Raw genomic sequence first — 16,247 nt, 5'->3', positions numbered from 1 at the left:
CTGCAAATATTGTATTACAACACTATAAAAAGAACTAAATCCCTTGGAACTAAACTCACCCGATAAACAGGTTTGCTGTTGTGATTTCCAATACCAATACGGACAAAGCAGCCAGTGACTGTCTTGGCAAAGAAGGGCATATGACACCAGCGTTCCAGCTTGTGTCGTGATAACCGTACTCGGTTCAGCTCTTCAGGCAAGGACACTGGCTGGGACTTAGGAGGAATTTCTTCTTTCCTGATTTGGGAAAGGTGAGAAGGAATAAAGAATAAAAGTAGAGACATAATCACCAAAAAAGGGGCCCTGAGCAAGGTGCAGCATGAGTGCTAACTATTTAAATTACTAGTAAAAGGAATGATTCATCATGCACTAGTTGACTGTAGATATGTGAATTTAGCATTAATGAGAAACGCTTAATGCAAAGTCCCAGACTTGCTACCCACTGCCCCTGCTACCACAAAGCAGAAAGACTCACACACCAAGGCAGTTTATAGGCCAATGCTTTAAGATAAGCCAGCACATATCTCTGCCCTGCTAATACACCAGGGTTCTGCGGCTGCTAAACTGTAGAACTAAACAAATCTGTAAACAACAGTGTAAATGGGGTTAAAGATAACAGCAGGGAACTGAAGTTGCAAACCCATCCAAGGTAAATCAGTCCCATGCACCATGATATAGAAGCCAAGGACTCAAATCTGAGCAATGCAAGTGTGCCCAGAGGCAAAACCACTTCAGAGACACCGAACTGCCCCCAAACAATCCTCTAAAACAGCATGTGTCTTCATAAAGTGGATCTCTATTTTTGAACATATAGTCCAGCGTTTACTACTTACTCTTCCTCTTCATCAGAGGATGAGGATCTGGATGAGCGATCGCTTTTCTCACTAGACTTATCATCCTCCTCCTCCTCTTCATCATCAGAGTATACTTCACTAGTTTTTAATGGCTGTTTTTTTGCAAGCAATTCAGCTGGGGGAAGGAGTAGAGAGAACAAGGAAAAGCAAGCTGTAAATTTTTTATGCAAGCTTCCTTTTAGAGCTGAAACCTTATTGTTTTTTAAAAAAGAGGCAGATAGCTGTTAATTTTACACTGGATACAAGTGCCACATGTTCAAATCCACTAGTAAGCTAAGCATTCCATTGTATATATTCAAAGAGAGAAATCAAAGTATTTAAAAGCATCTTAAATCTCAGTTGTACTTATCTTCAGTCTCCCAACTTGACTGCACGTAGCAATACAAGATGGGCATAACAATTGGATATACAAGATAAAACTATTATGATGAAATAACTCATTGTTATTTTGCAAGGGGAAAAAAAAATCTCATGTTTGGAGAGGAGCTGTATTGGGTTTGCGTGGCGAGGTTTTGGTAGTGGGGGGACTACAGGGGTGGCTTCTATGAGAAGCTGCTAGAAGCTTCCCCTATGTCCGATAAAGCCAATGCCAGCCGGCTCCAAGAAAGATCTGCTGCTGGCCAAGGCCGAGCCAATCAGCGACGGTGGTAGCACCTCTGTGGTAACATATTTAAGAAGGGAAAAAAAAAACCACCAACAACTGCGCAACTGTAGCAGAAGAGAGGAGTGAGAATATGTGAGAGAAACAACTCTGCAGACACCAAGGTCAGTGAAGAAGGCGGGGGAGGAGGTGCTCCACACGCAGGAGCAGAGATTCCCCTGCAGCCTGTGGTAAAGACCATGGTGAGGCAGGCTGTCCCCCTGCAGCCCATGGAGGTTGACGGTGGAGCAGGTGGATGCTCGAAGGAGGCTGTGACCCCGTGGGAAGCCCGTGCTGGAGCAGGCTCCTGTGGACCCATGGAGAGAGGAGCCCATGCTGGAGCAGGTTTGCTGGCAGGACTTGTGACCCTGTGGGGGACTCACACTGGAGCAGTTCGTGAAGAACTTAGCCTGTGGGAAGGACTCACGTTATAGAATTTTGTGGAGAACTGTCTCCCATGGGAGGGACCCCACGCCGGAGCAGGGGAAGAGTGCAAGTCCTCCCCCTGAGGAGGAAGGAGCAGCAGAAACGTGTGATGAACTGACCGCAACCCCCATTCCCCGTCCCCCTGCGCTGCTGGGGGAGAGGAGGAAGAGAACTCGGGAGTAAAGTTAAGCCCGGGAGGAAGGGAAGATGTTTTAAGATTTAGGTTTTTATTTTCTCATTATCCTGCTCTGATTTTGACTGGTAATAAATTAAACTAATTTCCCCAAGTCAAGTCTGTTTTGCCCATGACGGTAATTGCTGAGTGATCTCCCTTGTCCTTATCTCGATGCACAAGCCTTTTGTTGTATTTTTTCTCCCCTGTCCAGGTGAGGATGGGGAGTGATAGAGCAGCTTTGGTGGGCACCTGGCATCCAGCCAGGGTCAACCCACCACAGGAGCACAATAAAACCCAGTAGAGTAACAAAAAGGGTTGCATCAAAAGTCTGTGGCAAGACGGACAAAATGATGTGCCAGTGAAGAAACAAGCAAATGTAGACAAGGTAGCACAAGTACAATAAATATGGTTTGGATGGTTCAGAGATTAAATAACAGAATCTAAGTGACCAATTCAAATACATGAACTAAACATTACTAAGTGCCATTCAATGGACTGCGATGAAAGTTTGCTTTGTTTTCAGACCATTCGGGGGGTGGGGGGTGGGGGGGAATAGAGCATCAGTGGTACCAAACAATACCCTAGGTGGTCATGCTGGGCAAAAGACCAAGGAAAACAGACACGGAATTCATTCACTCCAAGGTGTAGGATTGTTGTATTAATTAGAAACAGGAGGCAGCACTTTCGAAAAGCTGTAATAATGCCTCAAAAATTGTAGCAATAGCAACATGCTTTCATACCTGTTCTGTTCTTCCTTTTCTCTCTTTCTGCTTTTAGCTCCTCCATTGCCTGAGATTTCTTGTCTAGCTTTTCATCCCGCTTTGATCGCCGCTCTTTGTTATGTGACATGACCTAAAAACATGCACAGAAAGTCCCTCAACACCAAGTGCAATCCATAAATTGAAATGCATTAAAACAAAGATTGTTTGCACACTTTTAAAACTTTTCAAATAGAAACTACTAACAAACTCCATTTTGAAATCAGTTTTTTTCAAGTTCATTTTTACAGAGGCTAGGGAGAGGGAAATCAATATGAAGCATATTTCTTTTCTACTTTGTATCAAAAATAATGAACATATTTACACTTCAACATTTCTGCCACCAAGTTTTAGTCTCAGAACTCCTCCTTAAAGTTAAAAAAGGACTAGAGAAATAAAATGGAACTAATTCTGCATCTAACAAGTAATGAGGAAAAATTGGATGAATATTCTTCTCATTTGCTTCTCCTTCTGCAAGGCCAAAACAAGGCACTTGTTCTCATTCAGTAGCAAAGAGAAAAGTTATGTTAGAAAATACTTAAAACAGAAATAAAGTCTGCAGTATGGATCCAAATCTTAAATGTTGTAAGTCTTCTAATATTTTCTGTTTCTAACGGGTCTACCTGGAATACCAGGTATTCCTGAAAGCAGCTTCTATAATAAGCATAAAGGCAGTCATTTGAAGTAAGTTGAAGTAATTTATAGAAGGCACTGTCAAAGAACTCCACATAAGATCCTTTTATATAGACATACATATATATGAGTCTACACATTATGTATTATATATATGGACTATATAAATACCTACACACACACACACATATATGGAGTTGAGAGGGGTAGGGAGATGAGATTCACTCCACTTAACCTAAGTGCCCTTAGGCACTTCCCTTGCCTAAGGGAAAACTCATCTCACCTGATTTAAGTGTTAAACATCTATTTCACTAGAAAATAACATAAAGTGAATTGCCAGCTGGAGATGCCCTCCTCCATTGCATAGACAGAAGCAATAAAAATGCAAACAATCAACTAGTTCTTAGATGGCTAAAGTTAGGCAAGATGAATCCCATTCCATTCTGGGAGCCTATCTGCCCAGACTCTATAAATAGTTAAGGACAGGGTCTTAACCATTTGAAACTACAGCCAATTCAGCCATTTGAAACTACAGTTCAGTTACAGAGGCCTCACCCCAAAAACTGGTATTATCCTCTTTCTACTAGAGGTGGAAAAACTATAGAACTACTTCTGTTCTGCCTAGCATTCAAGCTTTTCCTTCACAACCCTACCAGTAGAAACTAAGTATTCTTTCCATTGTATGTGCATGCAAAATAATTAAGACAACAGCTTAGCAGTTTCTGGCCTGCTCTCTCAAACTTTCACTTGCAAGACAGACTGTAAAATGAAAAACATGTAATGTTTCAGACTGAATGACAGAAGTTTGGCTAAAGGAACTGCAAAAGGTTGCTCTCCTGTTCTCATACGGGAGGACTATCACAGCAACTCCAGATATAGCCGCAACTTTGCATTTTTCATTAAAAGGAGTTATCAGTGCACCCCTCAGCAGGCCAAAGATGTTAATTTCTTTAAATCAACTGGAAAGGCTATGCTTGAGCATATAAATAGCAAAAAGATAGCAGAACTAAATTCTGACCTGCTTACCACACTGTTTGACATTAAGGGAAAACATTAGGGGCAGAGAGAGGCAGCATCCTCTCTCCTATTGCCAAGGGAAAAGGGTTTGTTACTAAGGACAGTTTCATCTCCTACCTGGGATTCCTGGATCTGTGTGAGTTTTTTCTTCTCCTGCTCTTCCTCTTGCTTTTTCTTTTTCTCTTTCTTTTCTTTCTTTTTTGCCGTTTTTAGTTTCTTCTTGATTTCAAATCTAGTGGGAGATGTTGAAACAAAAGGAATGCATGAAAGAATGTTCTCTTCCTGAGTGAGCAAAGTACCGCTCAGATGCTATCTCAGCTTAACTTGTTAGTAGGCTGTAAGGAACACTTCCACTGCTTGCCCCATATGGATAACCCTCCAACGCTATCCTGCCCACCATTCCCATCCCCTCCCTTCCCCAAGAAAAATAAGGTGAAGAAAAGCTGAGCATAGAAAAGTGCAGGCTTACACAGCTAAACTAAAGGGCTGAGGAGACCACATAGTAATGGCTACTCCCCAGAAATCTGTCCTTACTCCATCTTCATCTTTGCCAGTGTAGTGACCATTGTATGCTGCCTCCAACTCTAAAAACAATTGTCTATTTCACATCATTTGAATCTCAAGCTAAAAATTTGGTTGCTTAAAACCACTGTCATGCTAACTTTTTCATGCTTAAACTCCACCTTTCTACTGGCACTGGTCTGTGTAAGAACAACTGCAAGGAAGTCACAGTGAGTCCTCCTTCAGCAGCTACCTTCCAATCAGACTCAGGCAGTTTCTGCAGTCCAATTTAGGCATTTCCACTTCTACCCTCACGAAATATGTCACCCTGAAATCTTATTTTCAGCCACTGTATTCAGAAGAGTAGTGATTTCGCTGGAACTGTCCTGTGACTGAGATTCCACTGCACCATGGACTGATCATCGCTTTAGTGAAGTGTGCATATGGACAACCACAAGAAAAAAAAAAAAAAATTACTTAACTTCCAGTAACTGAAATTCAAAATGTTATCCACATACATATTACACAGTCCATTCTTCTTCAGTCCTTTACACCTGGATTTTGTAGACAAGAAACTGAAGTGCCAGATGAGCTCATTGCCCTTTATGCCTTTAACATGAAGCATAACACACAGGGCACAGGCATTGTATCACATGCAATGTCTGCTGTAATCCCAATGAACTCACAGCACAAGGTACATACAAAGAGCTAGACAGCATTTTGAAAGATTCAACTTACCATAAAGTTAAATAATGACCCCCGCACCCCCACAGTTCTACCTGCCAACCCCTTTACATAGGACAGGACAAACTCGTTTAAGATTAAATCAGTAACTCAAGCTTAGATTGTTTAGCTCGTTCTTATCAACTATTCTCCAGCAATCATTCTAAAAGACAGACATTCAGTTACCATGGAACAGTGAATGAAATTAAAAAATATGGTGTCCTTCTACCTGATCTAAATCCAATCTTTCACTCATTTTGATCCCTTTGAGGAGAGCAGCAAACTAGAGAAGACATTGAAAGTAGTATTAAAACCACAGACAGACAGGCAGTGCTCTAACTATGGCTACTAAACGGACAGTAGCTTGTATTGACATGATTTATTCAACAGATGTCAGTCCTCTAGAGAAATTTCTCAGCAAGTGAGAAAAGAGAGAAGTCACTGAAGAGGGAATAAACTGGAGAAAACTTGCCCCACACGTGCCAAATCTTTTCTTCTGTTAGACACATGAGAAGAAAAATACCTTTACTACAAGGAAAGTGCCTGACAGGACAGTGTTACAGTAACAAACAAACAAAACCACAACACCTAAGGTAGAAATCCACAAATGATCCCTTTAAAATGACATATCCAACACCACTCCTCATTATTTCAGTATCTCTCTCTTCTATCAGGGCCCCAACCAGCTTCACACCTATACAGAGGCAACCCTAACACTGCTCTGTGCTTCACCATTGTTTTCTGAAAAATTCCAGAAGCTCATATACACCTTACACTTTGTTTGCCTTTTTCCAAAGTATCAGCTAATACAAAAAAGACAGAAGAGAAAGCAGTCCCTTCTGACTTGTCTGGCATCTAGTGTGAGAAGCAGTAATATGGCTACAACAGTAGCTGACAGAACCACCTGTATTCAACAGCTGAGAAACTTTCAGAAACTGACTTTTACAAGAACATGCAGAATTCCTGCTGTGTGCTTCTTAACTAGATACAAGAATAGTTTACACAAAAAAAATCAATAATGAAGCTTAATTCACTTTATAGTGCTGAATGCTTGGACCCCAAACATGAGAGCACGGTCAGCATACTCTCCATACAGCCTGCATGAATTTGCTACCAAATATCAACAGATATAAAATTCACCTTCTCTTTAGCACTTCTCTCTTCTCTATCCGGTTAAACAGCTCCTGCTCTCTCTCCTTTTCTGTCATTTGTTCCAGTCGAGCTCGGTCTTCTTCATCTCCCATCAGATCTTCTCCATAGCCATCATGGAATTCCTCATCTTCAGATGAAGAATCTGAATCTGAGCTAGATGAGGAGCTGTTGCTTTCTGAGTCAGAGACTTCTCCTAAAACAAAAATACAAGGCAATGAGATTCAGCTGAGGCAAAGCCCAACCACTTCATTGTAGCATGTTAGCAAAGGATATCAAGAATGAATTTTACACTCCTCTTCCGCTATACTAAAAGCATACAGATCATGAAAACTAAACCCAGGATGAAACTTTATTACTGTAAGATATGCATGCTAAAAAATGATAAAATGAGTGGTACTACATGTGAACACAAATTGGGTTATAAGTAAAAATTCTTAGTAGAACAAGCAAATTTTAGGAGGCCTTTTGGTTAGTGTGTTAGGATCTTAAGGTTAGATTTCTATACCTATATGCTTATGTCCCTGAGAAGTTGCTTGTACATCCATAACTTTGTAAGTGTGTGTGCGCACCTCAAATGCCACTATTAACCACCACCAATACTCCTCATTATAGCAACCTGAAGAACCAAAATTCGTCATTTGAAGACTGCAACACTGTGAATTGCTACATCAAAAGATAAAGTTGAAACACACTACCCTTGGGACTGGCAAGGCTGTGATGCTAGCTCCATTACTGCAACAAGCCCTCCCAGTTACACATGGGCTTAGGGAACAGCTGACTCCCCAATAATATTGGGTAACACCACCTTTAAACTTGATCCAAGTCCAAGTGCTTTGATTATCTCACCTAATCGAATACATTACACCAAATCACAAAAGCAGACATTAGGATTCTTTCTTCCACTTTCATTCTGGTCTCAATATTTATGGAAACTTCCAGTTTTGCAAGCTTACACTGTGAAAAACCTTGATTTGTATGCAGTGATACATACAGGTTCAGTCACTTCATGATTTGTCTGTCTCCACTGTGCTTAATATATTTAAAACCGTAGGCTCCTTCATATTCTTTCTTAACTTTGTTTTTTCTTAGTGTCAACTGAAATCACAGCTAACCACCTGCAAACCTTCATAGGCATGATGAAAACAGGAAAGAACACAGGAAGTTTGGCCAGCATTGGAACAGGTTCAATATTCCTGTAAAAAAATTCTGACAAAGTTATAGTAATGATTTTTCTTCTTCCATGTCAGTATAAATGTGCAAGAATTCCAATTCAGAGCAAATGCATGCAATATAAGCTCCAATTTGCATCACACAATTCTATACACCTCTCTCTTTGTCATCACAAGAAGTTTGGGAAGGGAAAATACATCAGTAGGAATAAAAGAAAATGCTACCCTCACTACAGATGGGACATGCTAGAAGGAAGAAAAGAATTTTCCAGGAGAAAGTCAAGTAGTGAAACATGTCATACATTCTTCAGTTGAAACAGTATTTAGTGTTGCGTTTGTAACGGAGTGCTTACAGCAATGCTATAATGAATTATATGCACTTCAAGCCAACGAAGTTTAGGAGTCATCCAGACTACCGGTAACACAAAGGGAACTCTTTGAAAGTAGTCTTTAATATCACCATTTAACGTTACTCTTCAGTGTGCACAAAGGGGTAACTTCACTTGGAATTACACTGTAAGTAGACGCACACGTGCTATCTTACCCTCTTCAGGTGCTGAGCTCTCAGCCGAGCTGTCTTTATCTGAGCTGCCTGAAGAGGCAGCTTTGTTCATCTGTTTCTTCATGGCTCCCTTCTTCTCTGCCTTACCCGCTTTTCCCTTTTTTTTGTTTTTAGAACCTCCAACAGTCCACTGCAAGGAAAGAACCAAGAAAGGGATCATGAGACACGAACATCACTCTTTTCTCCCTCCTCCAAAACACTGGAGTAAAAATGACTGAGAAACACTCCAGTACCTGACAGCAACAAATCAATCATACGAGAGAAGGGGAAAAAAAAGCCAATAGGAAACTTATCAAATGAAAACATTTTACAAGGTTTTTTGGGTTTGAGGGGGTGGGGTGTTGTGTGGTTGTTTTGGGTTTTTTCCTTTTAAAAAAAAAAAAGTTATCAGCACAAGCCAACAGTTGGTAGGACACTCCTTTTAAAAACAATGAAGACTTCAGAGTCTGCAATATCCACCAGGAGAAAAGAAGTACTGAAAACATTTTCCTAGGAAAATAATTTTAAACAAATGTCCAACTGTATTTGTAAAGATTAGCTTCAGTTTACTACTATTGAACAGAAGAAGCAACAGATGTATTTCCAAAACTAGTTTATTCAAGAGCAGATTTTAGATTTCACAAAGGCACACCAATTACACATGACAGTCTTTCCAAAACCTCAGTTTTAGCAGGAGTACACAGCACCTGTATTTTTATGCAACAAACCAATAGCACACTCACTGACAGACAGTAGTGCCACCGCCTGCATCTATGTGCACAAGTCAGAATAAAATCAGAATCACAGAAGTCAGGAAAAAAAAGAAAAAAAAAATCAGTGTCAAGTCTTAATTTTAATTTTCTCTTAACATGATATCCTCAATTAACTTAGACTGCACTTTCCAAGTACAGGACTTATACCACACACACACACGGGAAACAACTTTAAATCCCAAAGTCCCAGGAGAAGGGCTAGTATTTACCTTACAATGTGATTTCTTATTAGAATTTTTGCATTATCCCAACTATCTGGGTAAAGCCACAGAACCGAACCGATAAGGATTGCCTGTGTATTATTTTAAGGCTTTACAATATTTTGCACTTCACTACCTCTCCTAGAAATTCTCCAGGCGCAAGACCTTCAGGGATAAGACAGTTTCTTTCTAAATAAATATATATATTTAGACTGTTATCCTCTTCATACCTGTATATTACTCTCATCTTTCATGCACATTACCATCTGTTCGAGCACGCAGTCTACTAAAAAATATATTCCTAACTCAAATGAGCAAATACTCCTTTACATAACTAAGACCTTGCGCTCAAAACTACTCTAACTGGAAAAAAAAAATTAGATTTGACCTCAGGTGCACACAAACTTCAAGCTTCTCACCCACCCACCCCTTCCTGGGGCATGAATCAAGTCCATCCCTGCAGGCAGTAATCATTCCATCAAATTCGATGACTTCTGCCCAATCGGGCACCATCTTCAGAGAACCCTGCTGTTCAAATACTCTAAATGAAACTCAACCGAGTAGTTAGAAGCTACTACCTGATCTACTAATGTCTTTAGAATTTCCTAGGTTTTGATTAGTCTCACACCCAGCCTTGTACCTTCCATATTACCACCTGCTTCATCATCTTCGTTAAGCATCATCTGTGCATTCAAAAGTATCTGTCAAAGGCCAGGCAGAAGTTTTCTTTTCTGAGGTAAAAGTACAGCTACCTAGTGGTGAGCCTCCGATTGCAAACCATGCCCTATGCAGTTAGCCCAGTCTGTTATGGTGCACAGGATAGGTGAGAAACTGCACAGAAAGCATCTGGCTTGATATCAGCCTGAGCTTGCACTCAAAGTCTTTATTGACTTCCACATTAAAGTTTTACTTGTTCAGTGTTACAATACTGCTGCCTAATAATATTCCTGGTTAACTATGCCCATGTAAATCAGTTAAGAACAAGCTTCTACTCTGAATCTGCTCAAACCTCAACGTTAAGGAATCATCTCCTAGGCATTACAGAAAAGTGCATTTTTGCTATTTGTTCAAGAGCTCACCTACTGTCAGCATACCAGTGAAAACACAGCAGTGAGAAAGTGAAACTGAGCATTTAGCAGGGAGAAGCAGAGCCCTCTGAACCAGGGATGCAGAGGTGCCTCCTTCCCAGAGCTCTGCCACATCTTTTCAGTGTTCTAACACCGAATTACACCTTGCATCAGCATGCTGTATAGCAAGGAAGAAGCACAGAGAAAGCCATAGTATACACCACAGTTATATCAAGACCTTGAGAGGTCACGCTGAGATGAAAGAAGTTAAGATCAGATAAAAACAGCGGGACTTCAGTTATTAATAAAATGTTTAATAGCTGTAGATACACGCGTTACAGACCACTGTTCTCAGCCTTTGACTCACAAGCAGAATTGTGGAGAGAACCTGAGTCCAGGAAGATGGGACTGAAGAGAAAGCTGTGTGGCAACCTCTTGAACAAAAAAAAAAGTCATTAAAAAAATCTGCTCTAATCTAGGAAATTTTGCTTTGGTTTCTATTTCACCCTGGAGATTATACTTCTGTTTAAGTGTAAAAACACTTTTGTTTATGCAAGTGACCTCTACATATTTTAAGTCACAATAACTGGTTGTCACCTCCCAGTTTCAGTGCTGTCACAAAGCCAAATTCTTCCTCATCCAACTCAGGTGCTTCAGGGGTTATTCAGCTACCCCAGTCTCTCATGAGTGCCTGGTCATTCCCAGTACCACTACAGGACAAGACAAGGGTTCAAGCAAGCCTTAAGGACAAATAAATCATCAAAATTAGGACATAGGCAGTGCGAGGCTCTTTTAGGCTCACAGATTGCTCTGCAGCTCAGGGACCATCAGCTGTCATTTGGACACTGAATGACCACTCTGTATTGTTCAGAGAGAGACTAGCCAACATCAAGTTTCTTCTTATAGCAGAGGAAGAAATAACAGAGATTAGCAGGTCTGGGGCCGGGGGCGAGGGGGGAAGACAATACTGGAAAGCCATGAGCTGCGTGGCAACCTACAGTCCAAACTGCAGTCTTCAGCCCCTTCCTCATGCTCTAGCACACCAGCAGAGATCAGAAAGGCAACAACATGCTTGCATGTAACATCAAGTAAAAATGCACACACAGTTATAGTCAGAAACATCTGTTTGCTCTGTTTCCCTTACCTGCATGCATCTCAAACAGCAAACAATAACCATATTTTCCAAAAATCTGTCCTCTACTGCAGCTTCTCCATGTTCCCTCTTCCATGTTCCAGTCAGGCAGAGCCAGTCAACACTTCTCACACGCTTTCCACGGCTATAACACCTCCTCTAAACAGCCCCTCTATTCACTGCTGCCTCCTCAGCCACCATCTGGAACCCTCCATGGTTCCAGACACAGCAAGTTAATAAATCCATGAGAATTGTGCTACAACATGGCTTTCTGCTTATTGTTTAGTACTATCAGACAACAGAGCTTTATGGTTCATTCACAGGAAGTAGCCAGAAGAGCATTTCAATTTTTCCTTTTGCTTCAAAGGTTCACAGTGCTAATAGCTTGCGTATTTCCCCCAAGAAGTCCAAGTTAAGCCCCAGTACCCAGAATGGACTGTCAATAACAAAAAAACCCAACACATTAGAAATCAACCAGATTTAGAAGTCAGCCTCTACAAAAGCAACTACACAAAATGATTGAAGAAACTCATTTATAGCTCAGCAAACCTGGAACATATTTCCACTAGGGAGATGAAAAGAGATCGAGGAGAAAAAAAAAAAAGAAAAAAGTGAGCTCAGAGTGCAGAATGCAGTAGAATTGTCTTACCCCTGCTGCTCAGATAATCGCTATTTTCTTCTATTCACACATAGAATCATAGAATCATTGAGGTTGGAAAAGACCTCTAAGATCATCGAGTCCAACCATCGACCCAACACCACCATCCACTAAACCATGTCCCTAAGTGCCTCATCTACATGTCTTTTAAATACCTCCAGGGATGGGGACTCAACCACTTCCCTGGGCAGCCTGTTCCAATGTTTAACCACTCTTTCAGTAATGAAATTTTTCCTCACATCCAATCTAAACCTCCCCTGGCGCAACTTGAGGCCACTTCCTCTCGTCCTATCGCTAGTTACTTGGGAGAAGAGACCAACACCCACCTCACTACAACCTCCTTTCAGGTAGTTGTAGAGAGCAATGAGGTCTCCCCTCAGCCTCCTTTTCTCCAGGCTAAACAACCCCAGTTCCCTCAGCTGCTCCTCATAAGACTTGTTCTCCAGACCTAAATGCATTATCCACTGAGATTTTATTTTGCAAATAGGTATTCTCCCTGCCCACCCACCCCCTCTTTTCTTTTTTACATCAAACCAGAGATGCACAACCAAGGCTACCAGCTTGTCGTTGCCAAACCCTCCCAGGGACCACTTTTATAAGCAAAAGGCAAATTACAAGCCACAACATCAAAGCAAAACAGGTCCCTTACCAATGTGTTTCTTTCCTAGGCCAGATAAACTTACACACCATGACAACATGACAGCTTAAGAGCGCCCAGATACATACCATTAGCCCAGCTTACAAACTTTCATCCATTCTCCTCCATTCATACAGGGAAAACAAAAGACAGTCCTCCAGGCAAGTCATCAAACTGCAGTTTCAGCCTGTCTGAAGAAGACAACAGCAGGCAGCACAGATATGAAGATAAGGCAGCATTTACTGTCTTCAGGGTTTCTCAAAGCTGGGAGAACTCTGGCAACAGGACTGCAAGAGCTACAAGGAGGAAAGTGCTCTCTACCACTACTGTTAAAACTAAATAGTAAATAAAAAGCCCTTGTTACTTTTCTTGCCTTTCAGGGTCTGCATCTGTCATTCGGATGCCTCAGACAGCTTCACAATAACAACAGCCCAGCAATTAGAAAACTTAAAGGACCATTTTAGGCATAAGGAGGAGACTCAAGGTGTCAACACCAAAATGGAAAGGAGATAAGCAAACAGAGGAAACACCTTCTGAAGCCACAGAAGGGGCTTTGCCAGTAACTGTCTGAAAGAAGGCTTCATGGGCCAAAACATCACCAGACACCTGATCCACCCTTATTGTCTGAGTACCGCTCAAAGGAGTTCACAGAAAAGTAACTATGGGTAACTATGAAAAAAAGAGTCTATAGTAGGTTCAAATTCAGTTTAAACTGCAAGTTAACATTTGCTGTAGAAGTATTTTGAGGGGTCCATGCATTGAAAAATGGCAAGAACTGCTGAGTGACAACATCGAAATGGCAGATACCAAATGCCAGTGAAGAAGCATTCTCCATAATCAAAACAAACTTGGGGATGCTACTGGCTGTGAAAACCTGCAATGTTTTATTTCAGAAGCCTGGGCCAAACAGCTGGAGATGGCAACAGCCATAAAACACTTGGTCAATGAGTGCCTTGCATGGCTCTAGCATCACTAGCCAGCAAGCATCATCTGGACTAACAAAGGCTTAATGACTTCTCTAGATATTAGACAGTGCCTTATGACTGGATAGTTCTCAGCAAAAACTGTTCCCTGGGTACAAAGGAAAATTTCATTCAGTGAAAAAAATTAAATAAAATCACATATTCAATTCCAATACCTCCATGGTCTATTTCTGGAGCAACCTGCTCTGCTTCAGAGCTCCTGCAGACTCTCATACCACATAACTTCTGGGGACTTGATTTATCCCCATGCTAGTTTGCAATTTAAAGAAGCTACTTGCAGACCAAATTTTATACCTATTTTGTCCACAGCTGGTTCACATTACTTCTTTGGACATGCTAGCCTCCATACAATTAGCCTGCACTATTCAGTGCACTTGCACTTTGGGGGTGGGGGTGGTAACAGCACCTCTCTTCCTTAAGGAAAGCTTTACTATTCTACTCGCTAACAGCTGAAGGAAACTGTTTTCAAGAAAAGTCAAAATTACAAAGCACACAGCCTATACGGCTGTGTATAGGAAGATTAAAGCACAGCCCCTTTCAAATTTCTTAAGCTTGAAAAAAATGTATGGCAAAGGCCTCACAGGACTGGAGAACCCGCTCATTCTTAGAGGCCTAATTAAGCAGTGTTATGAAATAAAAGCACACAGGGAAGGAAGACATTTAGCATCGTAATCTCTACAAACCCACAAAAGACACCCCCAAAACAGAAGGAACACATACAGTTTTCTGCTAACCTGTGGTTTACTAGAGTGCTCTAACTTGAAGTGCAGTAAGTAGATGAAACTTTCAAGCTCTCTCCTCATAATAAGGGCATAAAGCCTTCTAGGCTGACTGTTATTCGAGACTGATTTCCTCACTGGCTGCATGACCACTGTTGACCTCTTCCTCTGTCCCATAGCTCTTGATGAGATCTTCAGCTATGCCGTTTCCTACTGAATCTGTGTATTTGCAAATAAAGGCCTAAACAGATATCCCTCACTAAACTCCAGACTACCAAGCATTCATGATACCACTTTTCTGGTCCTGGAGTTATCTTCTGCTATCACCCTAGAGCTGTTACAAAGGCACAACCAAACCCCTCACAACATTAGTATGAGTGTAGAAGGATGCACAGACTTACACCAGCATTGCTAACAACGTACCTTTCACAAGAAACAAAGAGGAGCTCCTACAGCATTATGCCTGTCTAATTGTCGTGGTTTAACCCAGCAGGCAGCTAAACACCACACAGCCGTTCGCTCACTCCCCCCGCAATGGGATGGGGGAAGAGAATCAGAAAAAAGATAAAACTCGTGGGTTGAGATAAAGACAATTTAATAGGACAGAAAAGGAAGGGAAAATAATAATAATGATAAAAGATTATATAAAACAAGTGATGCACAATGCAACTGCTGACCACCCGCTGGCCGATGCCCAGCACAGTCAGCTGTGCTGGCTGTGTCCCCTCCCAGCTTCTTGTGCACCTCCAGCCTCCTTGCTGGCAGGGCAGTATGAGAAGCTGAAAAGTCCTTGACTTAGTGTAAGCACTGGTCAGCAACAACTAAAACATCAGTGTGTTGTTAACATTGTTCTCATCCTAAATCCAAAACACAGCACTATACTAGCTACTAGGAAGAAAATCAACTCTATCCCAGCCGAAACCAGGACACTAATCTACACTGATGTTAGTGAAGTTGTTGCAGAAGTCATCCAGGCTTCACCATGCAACAGAAGGAGTTCTCTTACTGTAAGCAGTGATGCCAGGATAAAAGGAAGAGCAAAAACCCAGAATTAACCTACTGCAACTGAGGAACGCCATCCACACAATGACTTCAATAAGCAACGAGGGTACCTTGTGGACACATCTACCTCTAGCACAGTAGCCCCAGTAGTAACTTGGCTAACACCAAACAGGTTACAGGCACCAGACTAACAACAGTTTGGGATGGTGAGCTCTTGGGTAGTCATGGCCACATGTTGCTCCACAGATAAAGGGAAGTGTCTGTCTCCACATCTGCATACAGCTCAGTATCTCTCTTTGCAAAGGTGGTACTTCTTATTGCAAAGCCCTGCAGTCACTGGTATTTATCTGTTGTTGAACAACAGTTCATAGTCAATTCAGTCATGCACAGACCCACCAGAAGATGGTTCAGAGCATCCCTCCTATTTCATTGCCTGCAACTCATCTTCAGTCCCTTGGCTAGGTAATTTGATTCAGACCACACAGGT

At 41.5% G+C, this 16,247-nt stretch overlaps 1 protein-coding gene across 1 annotated transcript in view; it reads right to left on the bottom strand.

Moving 5' to 3' along the window:
- The window catches only part of RTF1 (RTF1 homolog, Paf1/RNA polymerase II complex component), a 33,464-nt gene that overhangs the window by 11,809 nt on the left and 5,408 nt on the right, over positions 1-16,247 (bottom strand). The window contains 6 exon segments of the mRNA XM_076344625.1: positions 60-237; positions 834-969; positions 2,836-2,947; positions 4,621-4,735; positions 6,868-7,072; positions 8,593-8,740. Coding sequence (XP_076200740.1) covers positions 60-237; positions 834-969; positions 2,836-2,947; positions 4,621-4,735; positions 6,868-7,072; positions 8,593-8,740 — 894 coding nt within the window.

This window comes from Aptenodytes patagonicus, chromosome 7 (assembly GCF_965638725.1).
Source record: "Aptenodytes patagonicus chromosome 7, bAptPat1.pri.cur, whole genome shotgun sequence".
NCBI classification, from domain to species: domain Eukaryota; kingdom Metazoa; phylum Chordata; class Aves; order Sphenisciformes; family Spheniscidae; genus Aptenodytes; species Aptenodytes patagonicus.
Note: the sequence above shows the minus strand (reverse complement) of the source record. Positions and strands in the feature narration are given on the sequence as shown.